General features: G+C 48.1%; 1 protein-coding gene across 1 annotated transcript in view; it reads left to right on the top strand.

Moving 5' to 3' along the window:
• The window catches only part of AKAP10 (A-kinase anchoring protein 10), a 30,238-nt gene extending 15,346 nt beyond the window's left edge, over positions 1–14,892 (top strand). Inside the window, exons 4-15 of the mRNA XM_083715178.1 lie at positions 1,590–2,180; positions 3,465–3,563; positions 4,568–4,652; positions 5,145–5,268; positions 6,908–7,044; positions 7,882–8,026; positions 8,448–8,630; positions 9,573–9,682; positions 11,381–11,463; positions 11,851–11,903; positions 12,429–12,524; positions 13,389–14,892. Of these exons, the coding sequence (XP_083571304.1) occupies positions 1,590–2,180; positions 3,465–3,563; positions 4,568–4,652; positions 5,145–5,268; positions 6,908–7,044; positions 7,882–8,026; positions 8,448–8,630; positions 9,573–9,682; positions 11,381–11,463; positions 11,851–11,903; positions 12,429–12,524; positions 13,389–13,394 (1,712 nt within the window). The 3' untranslated portion in view covers positions 13,395–14,892. The remainder of the gene's footprint in view (positions 1–1,589; positions 2,181–3,464; positions 3,564–4,567; positions 4,653–5,144; positions 5,269–6,907; positions 7,045–7,881; positions 8,027–8,447; positions 8,631–9,572; positions 9,683–11,380; positions 11,464–11,850; positions 11,904–12,428; positions 12,525–13,388) is intronic.
• Positions 14,893–16,106: the final 1,214 nt, after the last annotated feature.

Raw genomic sequence — 16,106 nt, 5'->3', positions numbered from 1 at the left:
TTATCTCGCCTTCCGCTGCTGTGTCGCAAAAGGATCCTATAGGGAGGTTTTTGTAGTATTACTTAGTTAAGGAAGATTTAAACTTAAATGCCTTAATGGTGTGACCTCGGCATCAATAGATTAGTCAGTTGATTTTTTTAAAAAAGGTGCCCTGATTAATTAATTGGACAGGTTCTTTAAAAACAAATTATACTGTGTTAGCACAAATACCTCCAAAATCTGCAAATGGCAGCCTCTATTTCAGAAGGGACCTTTCCCTATCTCTCACATGCACAGAGAGAGAAAGAGGGGGACGTATTTTTTGCTTACTGTTTTTACTCAGATGCCAATTTGGTCAATTGATTAAAAGACACTTAAGCCGATTAATTGTACACATTTTGGTTATTTAGCAGTGATAGCCCTAAGTCCTCATTTTACACCAGGTGGTGTGTCAACTAAAAAAACAAACCACTTGGCAGACTGAAGTGGTTTTATTTGTAAGCAAGAAGCAGCAGGGGGCAGGTGGCTCTGTTGCAGACTGCAAGGAGCTGCCCTTTAACTCTGCAAAGCAGCCTTTGCCAACATTGTGCCCTCCAGATGTTCTGGACTACAACATATGGCCGTGCTGACTGGAGCTGATGGAAGTTGTGGTTCAAATCATCTGCAGGTTGTGGTGAGGCTTGATGTAAAGCAGCCCTGCACAGTGATGGTCCAATATCTGTTATACAAATGACTTGGGCTCCCAAACACCTGAAAGACCACCACCTTCCCTACAGCCCCTGCCAGGTGCCAAGATCAACAGAGGGGGTCCTCTTGGTCGTTCTATCACCCTCTGAAGCTTTGGGGGGGGGCTGCCAGAGGGCCTCCTTCTATGACACTTGAGGTTGTCATTCTTAGCACCCACCTTCTTTTTATGATTGTAGGTTGTTTTAAACTGTTTTAATATTGTCCTTTAATGTTGTCACCCACCCTGGGACATTAGGATGAAGGGTAGATAATAAATTACAATAAATAATAATAATTTTTTATTTATACCCCACCCTTCTCGGTTCAGAAAACCAGGCTCAGGGCAGCTAACAACAAATTTAAAACACTTAATTGATGCAACAAAAAACAGCATAAAATACAGTATAAATCGTGAATAACAATAAATTCAAAAATCAATTTAGGGGGGAAATCCATCCAATAGACATTAGATGATCAGCAGGGCTAGCTGGCTAAGTGCTATTTGGACCAGCAAGGAGACCAGGGGAAAATTAGCTGTGGGATCCCAGAGCGGGTAATCTTCATAAAAAGGGGAGGGGGAGGGAAGGAAGGGGAATAAAAGATCAGGCTGAATTCAAATTAAAGGCCAGGCGGAATTACAGGCCCTGCGGAAGGAAGTTAAATCCTGCAGGGCTCTGGTCTCATGGGACAGAGCATTCCACCAGGTCGGAGCCATCACTGAGAAGGCCCTGGCCCCGGTGGAGGATAATCCGACTTCCTTAGGGCCCGGGACCTCTAAACTATGGTTATTCATGGACCTTAAGTCTTCCCCCCACACGCAGCCTCTGACCTAGAAGCATCTTTCTTTTCTATTCCCCCCCCCCCCCCGCCTGCCTCTCCTTTAGGCCGATCCTGTCTGGATTATCAGGCTCAAGAGACCAAATCCAGCCTTTCCAAGACGCTTGAGCAAGTCCTCCGGGACGCCGTCGGCCTCCCCTACTTCATCCAGTTCATGGAGCTGCGCCGCATGGAGCACCTGGTCCGCTTCTGGCTGGAGGCGGAGAGCTTCCACTCCACCACGTGGTCCCGCATCAGAGCACACAGCCTGAACACCGTCAAGCACAGCTCCTTGGCTGAGCCGGTCTCCCCTTCCTCCAAGCAGCTGGAGAACGCAGCGTCGGCATCATCTTCCTCCGAGTTGCTCAGCAGGCGCCTGGAGGACTGTGGTCCGGCCCAGCCCTCGCCTAGCAGGCTGTCGGCCGCCGAACTGAACGGCCAGGCGCTGAGCCTTCAGAACCGTTTGCTGCTTTGCCAAGGTGGTGGTGGTGCTGCTGCTGCTGCTGCTGCTGCTGGCAAGGCCCGTCTGGGGCTTGGGGGGTCCGGAGCAGAGGACTGTCCTGCTCCAGAGGAACCCCAAGACCCTTCCAAAGTCTCCCTATCCAATAGAAACAGTCCCTCCTTTGCACTAAAGGACTTGTCAGGAAAACTCATGAAAGGTAAGTGCTTCCTGGCCGTGAATGCCAGTATATCTTCTGAATCTGTACACACCTTGCTCAGGGTGCAGAAATATCTAGCCACTGTCCTGCTGGGAAATGATAAGTGACGCTGTAAGGAAGGAAAGCTGCTAAACTGAGGAGTTCTTGCTTTGATTTTTTTTTCCTCTTCCTTCCCCACCCCCTTTTCCTTTTGTGCCAGGTCTTTTTAAGATTGTACGCCGGGGACTGCATTGGTTTTCATTGGCCTGGGAGCTGCTCTGGGAGCCTTTCTAACTAAAGAGTGGGGGGCATAAATGCTTTGAATCAATAATAATAATAATAATAATAATAATAATAATAATAATTTATTATTTATACCCCGCCCATCTGGTTGGGTTTCCCCAGCCACTCTGGGTGGCTTCCAACAAAATATTAAAATACAATAGTCCTTCAGATATTAAAAGCTTTCCTAAACAGGGCTCCTAAAAGTCTGGTGGTTGTTTTTTCCTTTGACATCTGGTGGGAGGGTATTCCACAGGGCGGGCACCACAACCGAGAAGGTCCTGATCTGTAATAAACCACTGATCAACCTGATGTAAATAAGAAATACCTAGAGAGCCATAGGTTCCTGCATTTAAAGAATAAGAAGTAAGACCAATAGGCTCATGCCCCAAGGAGCTACCAACAGAAACAATAGAAAGAGAAAACTGGTAATCCAGGAAGTTTGCTGACTGTAGTTTTTAGAAAGGGGTGGTATCCCAAACCACTTCTGAAAGGCTCCTTAATTTGGAAAGTCAGCTTGCCATGCAACCTGGGGGTATTTGCTGTTTCCAAACTGCCAATCCAAAATTCCAGCCAGGTGCATAAAACCCAGGTGTGCAGCTCTTAACTTCCTTGTCTTAAACCCTGGAGAGCTGTTGCCAGTCAGTGCAGACGGTAATGAGCCGGAGAGGCCAATGATTTTATTCAGAACCATGAGGACTAGATCCTTACTTTGCTTTTAGGGGAAGAGTACAAAACTTGCATGCACAAAGTTCCTGGTTCGATCTCCAGCTTCTCCAGGTAAGGGCTGGGGAAGAGCCCATGCCCGAAAACCTGGAGAGGAGCTGCTGCTGTTGCTGCCAATCAGTGTAAACCATACTGAGGAAGATGAACTCAGCGATCTGACTCAGTGCAAGGCAGCTTCCTATGTTGAGTAACCATTTCTATGGGGGGAAAGGAGCTTGCTGGTCCAACTGCTACCCAGTCACGCCTTGTGTTTATCATGCCACTGCCTTCACTCTTGTTTTCCCCCTTTCTTTTTAGGTATAGAACAGGATGCAGTTACAATTTTTACCAAATATATCTCTCCCGATGCTGCTAAACCCATACCAATCACAGAGCTGATGAGAAACGATATAGTGGGTAAGGAGCAGGCATGTGTGTCTTCCTCAGAAATGGTGGTCTCATTGCTCCCGAGAGACAAACCCCGGGGATTTCTTTGAGAGAGGCTGCAATCATAGTCCAACCCTTACTATGATTTGGGCCCAGGCTATCTGAAGGACCAGATTCTCCCATACGAACCCACCCAGGCTTTGGGGGAGTCCCTTTTCTCAGTCCCTCCACCCTCACAGACCTGCTTGGTGAGGACGTAGGAGAGGGCCTTTTCAGTGGCTGCTCCCAGGCTTTGAAACTCCCTCCCTAGAGAAGCCAGACTCGCTCCTTCTTTGTTGTCCTGCTGGCAAGTGAAGACTGTTTTATTCCCATAGGCTTTGCAGAACTGACTGTTTTTAAGGAAAGAGCTTTCAATGGGGCTCCTCTGTTTTTACTATCTATATTTTAACAGATTGGTTTTTACGTCATTCTCATTCCGTTACAGTTTAATTCTTAATAGTTCAGTAGTTAATTATAGTCATACCTTGGGTTGAATGTGCTTCGAGATGAGCGCGTTCGAGTTGCGCTCCGTGGCAACCCGGAAGTAACGGAGCACGTTACTTCCATGTTTCGCCGCTTCTGCGCATGTACAGACTCTCAAAATGATGTCATGCGCAGAAGCGCCGAAACATGACCTGCACAGACGCGCGGACACGGGTTACGTTTGCTTCTAGATGCGAACGGGGCTCCGGAACGGATCCCATTCGCATCTAGAGGTACTACTATATAGTTTATTACCCTTCCTGTGGTTTTAGCTATCTGTATTGTATCTAGTTTTTAATTTTTGTGAGCTGCCTCGAGTCCTTGGTTCGGGGGAAACAGTGGGATGATATAAATGAAGAATAATGATAATGATAATAATAGATAAAGTATTCCAACCACTTCTATATTTCTGCCATAGATATGCACAACTAATACATTTCTGCACTGTCTGTCCGTACCGCAGAATGCATACAGTGCCACTAACTTTGATATGTGATCTGCTGACCTTACAGCAAAGATTTGTGGGGAAGACGGACAGGTGGACCCAAACTGCTTTGTCTTGGCACAGTCGATAGTGTTTAATGCCATGGAACAAGAGTAAGTTGACCCTATTTTTAAAATAATAACAATAAGTGTAGGGTGCTTTATATTCTGAGCACCTGACTGCTCTTCCCAGGTGGGGCAGCCAAGGAGAAGCCCCTGGGCAGAACTGGTGAGGGGGGGGCAGTCCTGGGGTTGAAGGAGCCCCCAGCAGCCCTCCATTGGTCAGACCAGAGAGCAAAACTTCCCTGGGGGTTTGAGGTGGGGCTCAATCAGCATCTGGCCTGCTTTTAAGGCTTCCTCAATGCACTGACTGAGCTCTCTTGTCAGCCTCCCCTTTGGATCCAATTGTGGGATTTAGAATTCAGTGAGGGGCTGTATCCCAGACCCTCAGGGCTCCAGTCCCAACACTTCAGCCTTGATCCTGCCCAGCCAGCTTCCTGTGCACCTTGGCGCCTTGCACACTGCTGAGCTGGAGTCTCTTCCTCCTCCTCCTCCCCGCTCCTAATGAGATCCCCCCCCCTCTGTGTCCCCCTCCCCCTCGGACAGGCACTTTAGCGAATTCTTGCGGAGCCACCACTTCTGCAAATACCAGATTGAGGTGCTGACCAGTGGGACTGTCTACCTGGCCGACATCCTCTTCTGCGAATCCGCCCTCTTCTATTTCTCCGAGGTGAGGTGGCTTCTCCCTTTTCTTCTCGGCCAGAGCTCTGCCCCCCGTTTCTGCCAGGTAGAAGAGGAGCCACTCTTGACTGCTGTGGCCTGGAGCAATTTGGCTGGATTTGCTTCCCCAACCGCCGTGTGGGAGTGGGTTGCCGTGGCATCTGCCCTCAGGCCTTGTTTGGGCACTCATCGGGCCTTTGCCACCTGTAAAGGCCATGGTGGGGCTGGGAACGTTGAATCCTTTCTTTCCGCTATCACCCTCCACGCCGAATCCCCACCCTGGGCCCCTCTGGGTGCTATAGGACCTCCAGCTCCCATCAGCCATCAGAGGCGGTGGGAACAGGAGGTGCAGCAAGGTTGCATCAGATAGTGTGAGTCTTCTGTTTTTTTTTCCTTTATGCATTCTCCTCCAATATAGAGTCCTTGTCAACTCGGCATTAGAAAAGTGCAAAATCACCCCTAGATGCTAAATACCTGCTGAACAGCCGTGGTTGTTTTAAGCAAGAAGTCAAGAAGTAGTGTTGCAAAAAGCCCTGGAGAGATGTCAAGTATATTTATAGTAGAGGCCTCTTCTCTCTGCAGCCCAGGCTGCTACTGAGCACCCTTTTGTGTGGCTCCCCCACCCCTCCTGTGCCCTCGCTTGGATCTGCCAAGCAGGTTTCCTTGATTGTCGGCTTGGGGTTCAAGTCCCGGGGTTTCCATTGTTTCGGTTTTGGCTCCGAAGGTGGCGCAGTGGAATGTCCCCCTTGTTTGTTTCTTTAAAACAATATCTCTCTACCCTTCATGGTGAAGGATTGTGATGGTTCTGCCAAGCGGAAGAATGTTCTGTCAATCGGGGATAAACAACCTCAGGACCAGGGGGGCCAAAAGGCCTTTCTCTCTGGCCCTTGGAACTTTTCCCAGTCCATACCCCTTCAATGGCCCTTTCTTTCACCCTCCTGGAATAGTTTTGCCTGGCTGGAAATGTGCCCTTGAAATCTTAACATGCCTCTTGCTTCCCTATGTATAGGACAGAGAGGGTGTGGGTGGCTGTAAAGGTAAAGGGACCCCTGACCGTTAGGTCCGGTCGTGGACGACTCTGGGGTTGCGACGCTCATCTCGCTGTATTGGCTGAGGGAGCCGGCGTACAGCTTCCGGGTCATGTGGCCAGATGACTAAGCTGCTTCTGGCAAACCAGAGCAGCGCACGGAAACGCCGTTTACCTTCCCAACAGAGCGGTACCTATTTATCTACTTGCACTTTGATGTGCTTTTGAACTGCTAGGTTGGCAGGAGCAGGGACCGAGCAACGGGAGCTCACCCCGTCACGGGGATTTGAACCACCGACCTTCTGATCGGCAAGCCCTAGGCTCTGTGGTTTAACCCACAGTGCCACCCGCGTCCCTGTGGGTGGCTGTAGAAACTAGCTAATTGCACAAAGGTAAAATCTACGTCTGTTGCTCCACTCCCTTGTGTTTCTGGCCCCACCCACCCCCAGCAAGTGGCCCTCGAAAGGGTCCCTGAGCTGAAATTGGTCCTTGGGTTGACAAAAGTTCCCCCTCCCTTCCTTAAGTCTTCTTTCTACATTTTTAAAACGATTACGGCAGCAAGCTACCTCCTAGAAGAAACTGGGAGAATATCCCTGCTCACTACTTTACTTTTGTTTCCCAGTTCATGGAGAAAGAAGATGCCGTTAACATCTTGCAGTTCTGGCTGGCGGCGGATAACTTCCAGTCTCAGCTGGCCGCCAAAGAGGGCCAGTACGACGGGCAGGAGGCCCAGAACGACGCCATGATCTTATATGACAAGTGAGTCCCATGCCTGGAAATTTGCCATCCTTCTTGGCTTTCTTCTCTTGATCAAGACAATTTCTAACCCAGCAAGCCTCAGACCCTCAGTCCTTCGCCTTAACTGACTGCAGAGATTAAATATTTTGGGCACAGCAAGGCAGGACCCAGAGAATCTCAAAGCTTAAAATGTTTCCAAGTTTCTAGTCTTCATGGTGACTGCTGGGGCGGGAAGGGGAAACGTGACAGCATTCCATCAGGATGGGCTTGGCGAGATTGGGGAGAGAGCGCTTAGTTAACTCCCTTGGCTTCCGCTTCAGGGAACAAAAGCAAGAGCTGGCCTTTTCTGTTCTCTGGGAGAGAAAGAGAGGGGCAGTTGCTGAGCTGCAATTGAGCAGCTAGCAAATTGGGCTTTTTGCTTCTGCCTGGGTGTGAAAGAGGGACTTTACAATTGGGTCAGAGGTGTGGAGTCGGACGTTTTTGAAACATCACCTCCTCAGCATTAGGGCTGGGCGACGATATATCAATATATTGTCCAAAACCGGTTTGAAGTTCACATTGTGATAATCGTTTCATAATATTTGAGCTGGCAATATATCACAAATCACAATGCGTGTAAGGGCTAGGCGACACCAGCTAAACACTGTGATGTTATCAGCAGCAAAACCTCACAATATCACCAGTTAAACATCACAATCTACCACAATGTCTGAAGTAAGGATGAAACTGTACAGTTCCTTCCTTATTTCAAATATTGTGATTATTGATATATCATTCTGGTGATATCCAGCCCTACTCAGCATTGTTGTTTCACCCCTCTCTTGTTCTTTTCTGCCTCGTCCTCCTCTGTGGCTGCAGGTACTTCTCCCTCCAAGCCACTCATCCTCTAGGTTTTGATGACCCTGTGAGACTGGAAATAGAATCCAACATTTGCAGGGAAGGAGGACCGCTCCCCAACTGTTTCACCACTCCGTTGCGGCAAGCCTGGACCACCATGGAGAAGGTGAGGAAGTGGCTCTTGCCCTCCCCACCCCTCTTTTTTAATCTTTTGGAGGAAAATCTCTGAAACTGGGTGTTGATATTAAAACAGTCATGTTCATCTTGCAAGCCAGGCCTGAAACTGCAGCAAAGCGGGTGCTCTATTGCCGAGCTAAGGCCTTTCCTCTAAAAAAACAGCAAGATTACAGCCCTCCTTGTTCTGAACAAAGGGCTGGTTTTAGAAGCCCAGGTTCTTCTGCTCTGCCTGGCAGCAGATCTTCTGGTTCTCGGGCAGACAGGCTCCTTTCCCATCTGCTGTTCCCTGATCCTTTTCTTCCTTGGAGATACTGGGGGTTGATCCTGACACCTTCTGCTTGCAGAAGGGCCCCCTGAGCTGCATCCTCCTGGTTCTAAATGTGCCCTGGGGTGTCTTCCCTCTCCTCCAGGTTTTCCTTCCCAGCTTCCTCTCCAGCAACCTTTACTACAAATACTTGAACGACCTCATCCATTCGGTCCGCGGAGATGAGTTTGCCAGCGGCTGCATCGCCCCAACTGTTCACGGCCACGGCGGCCCTCCTGACCACGACTCCCACATGGGCTCCCTGGACGGCACGGCTTCTTCTTCCCAGGTGTGTGGCCTGCTTCTCGCTCTCTCTCTCTCCAAACAAACAACCACCACCCGCTTCCTTGGGGTCTGATCAGCTCTCACTCAGAAGCCTGCTTCCCTGCCCCCCGTCCTTAGCAAAGGCCAAGAGAGAGAATGGACTGCTTGAGCGAGGGGATGGTGAGGGTGGCAGAAAGTACAGCTGCCGTTACAGTGGTACCTTGGTTCTCAAACTTTATCCATTCTGGAAGTCCGTTCCAAAACCAAGGTGCGCTATTGCAAAATGGATTAATCCGTTCCAGACTGTTAAAAACAACCCCTAAAATAGCAATTTAACATGAATTTTACTATCTAACGAGACCATTGAGCCATAAAATGAAAGCAATGTACTGCAGTCACACAATCAATCAATCAGTAGCTGAACTGGGTTCCACACAGTCACAAAAACAAAACGAAAAAGAACTGCTAAAACAAAAACACAAAATAAATAGCAGAAACAGACAGACCTCAGCATAACACTCAAAGTGGAGCACGTTCGGCTTCCGAAAAAGTTCGCAAACTGGAAGACTTACTTCCAGGTTTGCAGTGTTTGGGTTCCAAGTTGTTTGAGTACCAAGGCATTTGTGAACCAAGGTACCACTGTGCTTGTTAATTTGCGAAGCACTTTTGTAATTCTTGGAAGCCCTTCGTGGGCATCATTTGGCAACAAGGTGCAGGGAGGGAGTTCCGCACCTTAGCGGCTGCCTTCACAAAAAAGGATGTTGCTGCCATGTGTACATCCCTCTGCATCTTTGGGTTTTTTTCTTGGAATGGGCAGCCATCATGGACTGTGGGGTCCGTGGCCTGTCTGGATTTTCCTCCTCCCTGCCCGTTCTTAAAGCATCAGCTCTTGTCTTGCTTCCCACCCCCAACGTCTTCTCCTCTTCCTCCCTGGGTCAGTTAATCATGCCTGGGAATTCTGTTGCAGCCCGGCCTCAAAAAGGCAAATATAAAAATCCTGAAAAACTTTGACGAAGCAATAATTGTCGATGCTGCCAGCCTGGACCCGGAGTCTCTGTATCAACGGACATACGCTGGGTAAGATCCCTTCGGAACTCTTGCTGCGAGGAAGCAGAGGGTGGGGAAACAGGAGTATGTTGCGATTCCCAGCCATTTTCGTACTTCGGCCTTCAATGATGAAAGCAGCTTCCCCCCCAGCTTCCTTAAAAACTCCAGATTCTTTCCCTAGAGCTGACTTTGTAGCTGTAATCTAACCTAGAGGTTACCAGAGAATATAGACAGCAGGCTTAGGCTATCCCTGCCCAGCTGGGCCGCTCGCTGGTAGAAGGCATTCCTTGCCACTGAGGTCACCTGACCCTCAAGCTCCACCAGTTGATCCAGGAATACCAAGCTGCATACCCGCGCCTCCAGAGGGAGTGTAACCCCATCAGGAAAACCTCTCATCCAACCCACTAGCAGTCCCCTCAGTCTTCTGGACTGAGCTTCAGTTTATTGGCTCTCCTCCAATCCATTACCGAGGCAAGACAATGCCCTGAACCCGTTCCCTTCTTCTTTGTGACAACATTTGAGACCTGCCTGAGCCCATCATAAGAAGGAGGAGGAGAGGGAATTTGGGCAATGCAAGCAGTCTTCATGAAGCAGTCGAAATGAAGACTTCATTTATCTTGAGAGCCAGTGTGGTGTAGTGGTTAAGAGCGGTGGACTCGTAATCTGGTGAATTGGGTTCGCTTCCCCGCTCCTCCACATGCAGCTGCTGGGTGACCTTGGGCCAGTCACACTTCTCTGAAGTCTCTCAGCCCCACTCACCTCACAGAGTGTTTGTTGTGGGGGAGGAAGGGAAGGGAGATTGTTAGCCGCTTTGAGACTCCTTCGGGTAGTGATAAAGCGGGATATCAAATCCAAACTCCTCCTCCTCCTCCTCCTCTTCTTCTTCTTCTTCTTCTTCCACTCCTGGACGCAAAAGTGTTGGATGTTACCACCAGTTTTTGAGGCTTTCCTGTGTGTCTCTCTCTCTCTCTCTCTCTCTCTCTCTCTCTCTGTGTGTGTGTGTGTGTGTGTATTGCTGGGAGAGCAAAAGCCTTGCGTACTTTTCCTATAGAACTCCACACTAATGAGTGAGTGCAAGGACAAGAAATCTAAAGAAGACGCGCAACCAGAAAAGGGGGCGAATGAAGAGGTCTAGGGTGGTGCAGAGAAACAGGGTGCAGAAATCCCTGTGGAGCGGGTTGGAGATGTGAGGTGCAGACCTCGTGGTGCCGGTGGGCAGCAGAGTGTTCAGAAACACCAGCTATATGGGAGTGAGCGAGAGTGAGAAGGGGATTCTCCAGAACAAGAGTCGGCATCTTAAAAAGGAAGCTTTTCACTTGGACTTCTTAAGACACAGGACACCTCAAGGATCTAGGCATGAATATACTAACCTGTACGACGTGGATATTTCAACAGTGGCTTTCTGCATTAGAAAGTTGGGGGAGGGCTGTTTTATTTTCTTTTAGAGTTTATTCTTGTTTGTAAAATATAAGTAGCAAAACCAAAGAAAGAAAGAAAACGCTTTCCCATAGCCAGAATTGTAAATCACTGCTGAGTTAATAACATTGTGGGAAGTGCCCCTGAGATTTCACTGATCCCACTCCTGTTCAGGTGTTTCAAATCCTGAGCTGAAATGATGGGCAATGCGGCGGGAGGGTGGTTTCTTGTGCTGTGACTGGCTCTTCCTCCCCACAGCTCATGACTCCGGTCCTCTCTCTCTCTTTTTCCATCTGCCAACTCCTGCTGCAGAAAAATGACGTTTGGGCGAGTGAGCGACCTGGGCCAGTTCATCCGGGAGTCCGAGCCGGAACCCGACGTCAAGAAGTCGAAAGGTACACTGTCTTCTCCTGAAACCTTTTGAAGAGATGGTGCCAAAACAACCTCAACACTTTACGAAGCAGCTCTTTGGAGCAGCCCCACCGGGGAAGATTTTTTAAAAATCAAATAAAGTATAACCTGCCTTTCATCAGTATATGTTATTGGAACAATTTGTTTACCACTAACTTCAGTGGTCTGTATAGGCTGTTTACAAAAGTGCAATACAAAAAAATAAAAATAAGTTAAAACTATAAAATCAAACTTCAGTTATGATGCCTGTTTGCCTTCATAACAAATTTGAATGCTGGACTTGCCAGAGTGTCATTTTATTATTAGAATAACACCTGTTTCCTCCTGCATGCTGCTGCATCGCCTTTCTGTCTCTCATTCCCCCAATCCAGGGTCCATGTTTTCACAAGCAATGAAGAAATGGGTGCAAGGAAACACAGATGAGGTAAGGCCCCCCTCAGATCTCCTAGCCTCTTGCTAAGACGCTGCAGAAGAAATCCCAAGTGTGTGGATGTCTTGTCTATCTGTCTCTCTGTTTTTAGCTGGCTTCAAGGAATATATCAGAGGGAAGCGGGTGCTCTGTGCCGGGGGCAGGAATTCAGAACAGCAACAAAAAGTATCAATAATTAGGGCAGCGTCCACAGACTGCAGGGTTGCTTCTATGAATGTTACTATCTCCTCTTGCAAAATTTGGAATACTTGGGATTCTCTTGGCTGTTTGGTGGGAGGAAAAAAGATTGCAGCTGTCCTAGGTAGTAGTAGTAGTAGTGGAAGAAGAAGAAGAGGAGGAGGAGGAGGAAGAGTTTGGATTTGATATCCCGCTTTATCACTACCCGAAGGAGTCTCAAAGCTGCTAACATAGTTGGTTGCCAATAACTGCAGCGTGGGTGTGTTGGTTTCTTCTCCACCCTGCCATTTTTGGGTTGCGTATTTCCTAAGCCCAAGCGTTGCCTGCTTTTCTGCTTTTCAGGCTCAAGAGGAGATGGCCTGGAGGATCGCAAAGATGATTGTCAATGATGTCATGCACCAGGCACAACCTGACCCAGCTGTAGAAAAAATTACAAAGGTAACAAGGGGGTGTTCCCCTGGTTGCATGCTCTTTAATGGCTGTGCCTTCGTGAAGGCAGCGTCCTCCAGATTTGAACTCCCAGCCCCAGCCAGCATGCCTGTGAAAGGCTGCAGGTTCCCCATCTAGCCGCCATAATCTAGCCGCTATTTTAATTCCCTGCAATTCCCCTTAAGTACACAAGAGTTGCCTCCTGCTGGGCCAGGGATGGGGGAAGTCTGTGGACCCTCTGGAATGTTGCTGGACTCCAACTCCCATAATCCTTGAGCACTGGGCATAATACCAGTCCTGAAAGACTTACATTGGCTCCCAGTACGTTTCTGAGCACAATTCAAAGTGTTGGTGCTGACCTTGAAAGCCCTAAACGGCCTCGGTCCAGTATATCAGAAGGAGCGTCTCCACCCCCATCGCTCATCCCAGACACTGAGATCCAGCTCCGAGGGCCTTTTGGCAGTCCCCTCAATGTTAGAAGGGAACCAGGCAGAGGGCCTTCTCAGTAGTGGCACCCGCCCTGTGGAACACCCTCCCATTAGATGTCAAGGAAATAAATAAATAACTATCTGACTTTTAAAAGACATCTGAAGGCAGCCCTGTTTAGGGAAGTTTTTAATGTCTTGTGTTTTTAATATTCTGTTGGGAGCCTCCCAGAGTGGTATGATTATTATTATCATTATCATCATCATCATCATCATCACCATCATTACTGAAGTCCCAACAACATCTGGGGCCCCTCACCCCTGCTCCAAGCAACCATTGTTTGGGGCAAACCCTGAGACTTCTGTCTGCTAGCCCCAGTGTCTTTTCCACCCACCACTGTACTACCAAACCAACATTTTCTCTCTCTTTCTCTCCTCACACCCGCAGCTATGATCTTCAGCCTTTCCAAACAAGGGGACATTGGGTTTTTCTGCCTCTGAAGATACAAGTGGATTCTGTTCCTTCTCTCTCCACCCCAGGGGAAATGAAAACTCTGTTGGCTGATTTCTCCTTTGAAACAGAGTCAGCAGGAAACCAAGCACTGTAGACTGATGTGTGTCCTCCTTTCAGAACAAACTTTTTCAGGAGATTTTGGGGGGAAGGAGGGCCTAAGACTTCCTTGCATTGAGCGCAAATCAGTTTGCTTCTCTCCTGCACATACGCCCTAAATTCCCCGTCAAAGAGACACGTTTCTGGCAAAAGGTTTGCCAGCTCCATCTGCGAAGGATTCCTCCTCCAAATGGCTTGGAACTGGAGCACAGTTCACATCGAAAGGACTGGAGGATAGATTTCCCCGTCTCTTCCTCCTCTGAAGGTTCCTAGCTGTGCTTTCTTTTTTTAGAGAAAAATCTGCAATCAGAAAGGCACGGGGCACCTTAACCCGTCAGAGAGGGCTGAGCTATTGACAGCGAACGGTCTTTTAAGAATCCTGGAGCCATTTTGAGTTTTTCTTTCTTTCTTTTTACTTGAAGCGTTCTGAATACGGTAGCAGCTGAACCTCTTCTCTCACGTTTGTCTCGGTCCTGGAAAAAATATTGACAGCGGGCGTTGATTGCAAGCGACTTCCAATTCTCCATTGTCACTTTGGCCCTTAAGTCAGCCAAGCCCATTCCTTGCTCCTGAGAAGGCAGGGCTCCACACCCATCCTGTAATGGGCATTTTCTGCCAAGGACTGAAATGCAAGCAGAAAAGAATGATCTCTGTGTCCTGGGTACCCTCTTTTTTGTTTTAAAGCTTTGCAAATGCTCCTGTTGAACTAAAAATGTTTTCTGTTTCCTAGTCTTTTTTTTTTTTAAATTGCCAGTTCTGAGTCAGCAGGCCTTTGTCCTTATATTTTCTTGCAATCCTTTAGGGGGATCGGAAGCGATCTTCATGCAACCTGGAGGGACGCTTCCATTATTTCTGCAGCAGGCGACTAGTTTCCCCAGAGTATTCAGAGTACTCAGGAATGGGTCCACTCCGTGTGTCTGTGTGTTCATGTGTATTTTCCTTTAGGTCTTCACTCCGGTTGAAATGTTTTCTGTTTGGAGAGTTTGTTTGCTTTTCAATTCCATTTTGCTTTTGTTTCCTGAAGACTCTGTGCAAAAGAAACATTTAAAAAAACACACACACAGACAACCCAAATCCTTTGTAGGAGACCCCCCCCCCTCGATTTGTCTCCAGCGTTTTGAAAGTCTTGATGGATGAAGCAGGCGTCGTCCTCCTGTTGCAATATCTGATCTAGCAAGGCACTCCTGTCAGTCTGCCAGAAGCAAAAAGCTGTGTATATGTTTTTTGGTACTGTGTACCACCACCTTACTGTCTCATGCCCAAGTATTCATGTACTTAAGAAGCATATTTAAATTGTGTTTTGATTGAAAATATATAAATATATATATATATATAAATATTATGAATTTGTGTCCATCTTCCGTGTGTGCGTTTCCTTCGGTGGCTTGTCTGTTCCCAGCTAGAAAAGCTGAATCGACCCTTTCAAACCAGGTTGGGTGAACCTTTGGCTCTCTAGATGTTGCTGAACTATTAACTTCCATCAGCCACAGCAAACATGCACAGGACTGATGCACTTGGGCAAAAAAAATGAGAGGCACAAATACAAGATGGGTGACACCTGGCTTGAGAGCAGTACATGTGAACAGGATCTAGGAGTCTTGGTTGACCGCAAACTTGACATGAGCCAACAGTGTGACGCGGCAGCTAAAAAAGCCAATGCAATTCTGGGCTGCATCAATAGGAGTATAGCATCTAGATCAAGGGAAGTAATAGTGCCACTGTATTCTGCTCTGGTCAGACCTCACCTGGAGTACTGTGTCCAGTTCTGGGCACCACAGTTCAAGAAGGACACTGACAAACTGGAACGTGTCCAGAGGAGGGCAACCAAAATGGTCAAAGGCCTGGAAACGATGCCTTATGAGGAACGGCTAAGGGAGCTGGGCATGTTTAGCCTGGAGAAGAGGAGGTTAAGGGGTGATATGATAGCCATGTTCAAATATATAAAAGGATGTCACATAGAGGAGGGAGAAAGGTTGTTTTCTGCTGCTCCAGAGAAGCGGACACGGAGCAATGGATCCAAACTACAAGAAAGAAGATTCCACCTAAACATTAGGAAGAAATTCCTGACAGTGAGAGCTGTTCGACAGTGGAATTTGCTGCCAAGGAGTGTGGAGGAGTCTCCTTCTTTGGAGGTCTTTAAGCAGAGGCTTGACAACCATATGTCAGGAGTGCTCTGATGGTGTTTCCTGCTTGGCAGGGGGTTGGACTCGATGGCCCTTGTGGTCTCTTCCAACTCTATGGTTCTATGGGAGTTGTGGTTCAGCAACATTGGGGGGAGGCAAAGGTTTCCCACATTTGCCTTCCTCAAATCCAAGGATGGACAGAAAGTACATTGGGATTATGGAACAATCGCTGGGTCATTTGCAGTAGATTGGCTTTCAAAGTCCCTGACATCTAGCCGTCTACGACAACAACGAGCGACTGGTTTCATTTGCATAGATGCCATGGGTCAAGATCAGCTCTCCCAGTGGGGCAGAGACACAGTACAGCTTACTAAATTGGGGGGGGGGGGAGGCAGCAGGGTGCTTGGAAAGTCCATTTGAAAAATGAAATGAG

The sequence above is a fragment of the Podarcis gaigeae genome, assembly GCF_964106915.1.
Source record: "Podarcis gaigeae genome assembly, chromosome: 15".
NCBI lineage: Eukaryota > Metazoa > Chordata > Lepidosauria > Squamata > Lacertidae > Podarcis > Podarcis gaigeae.
This window is presented reverse-complemented; position numbering and strand designations above follow the sequence as displayed.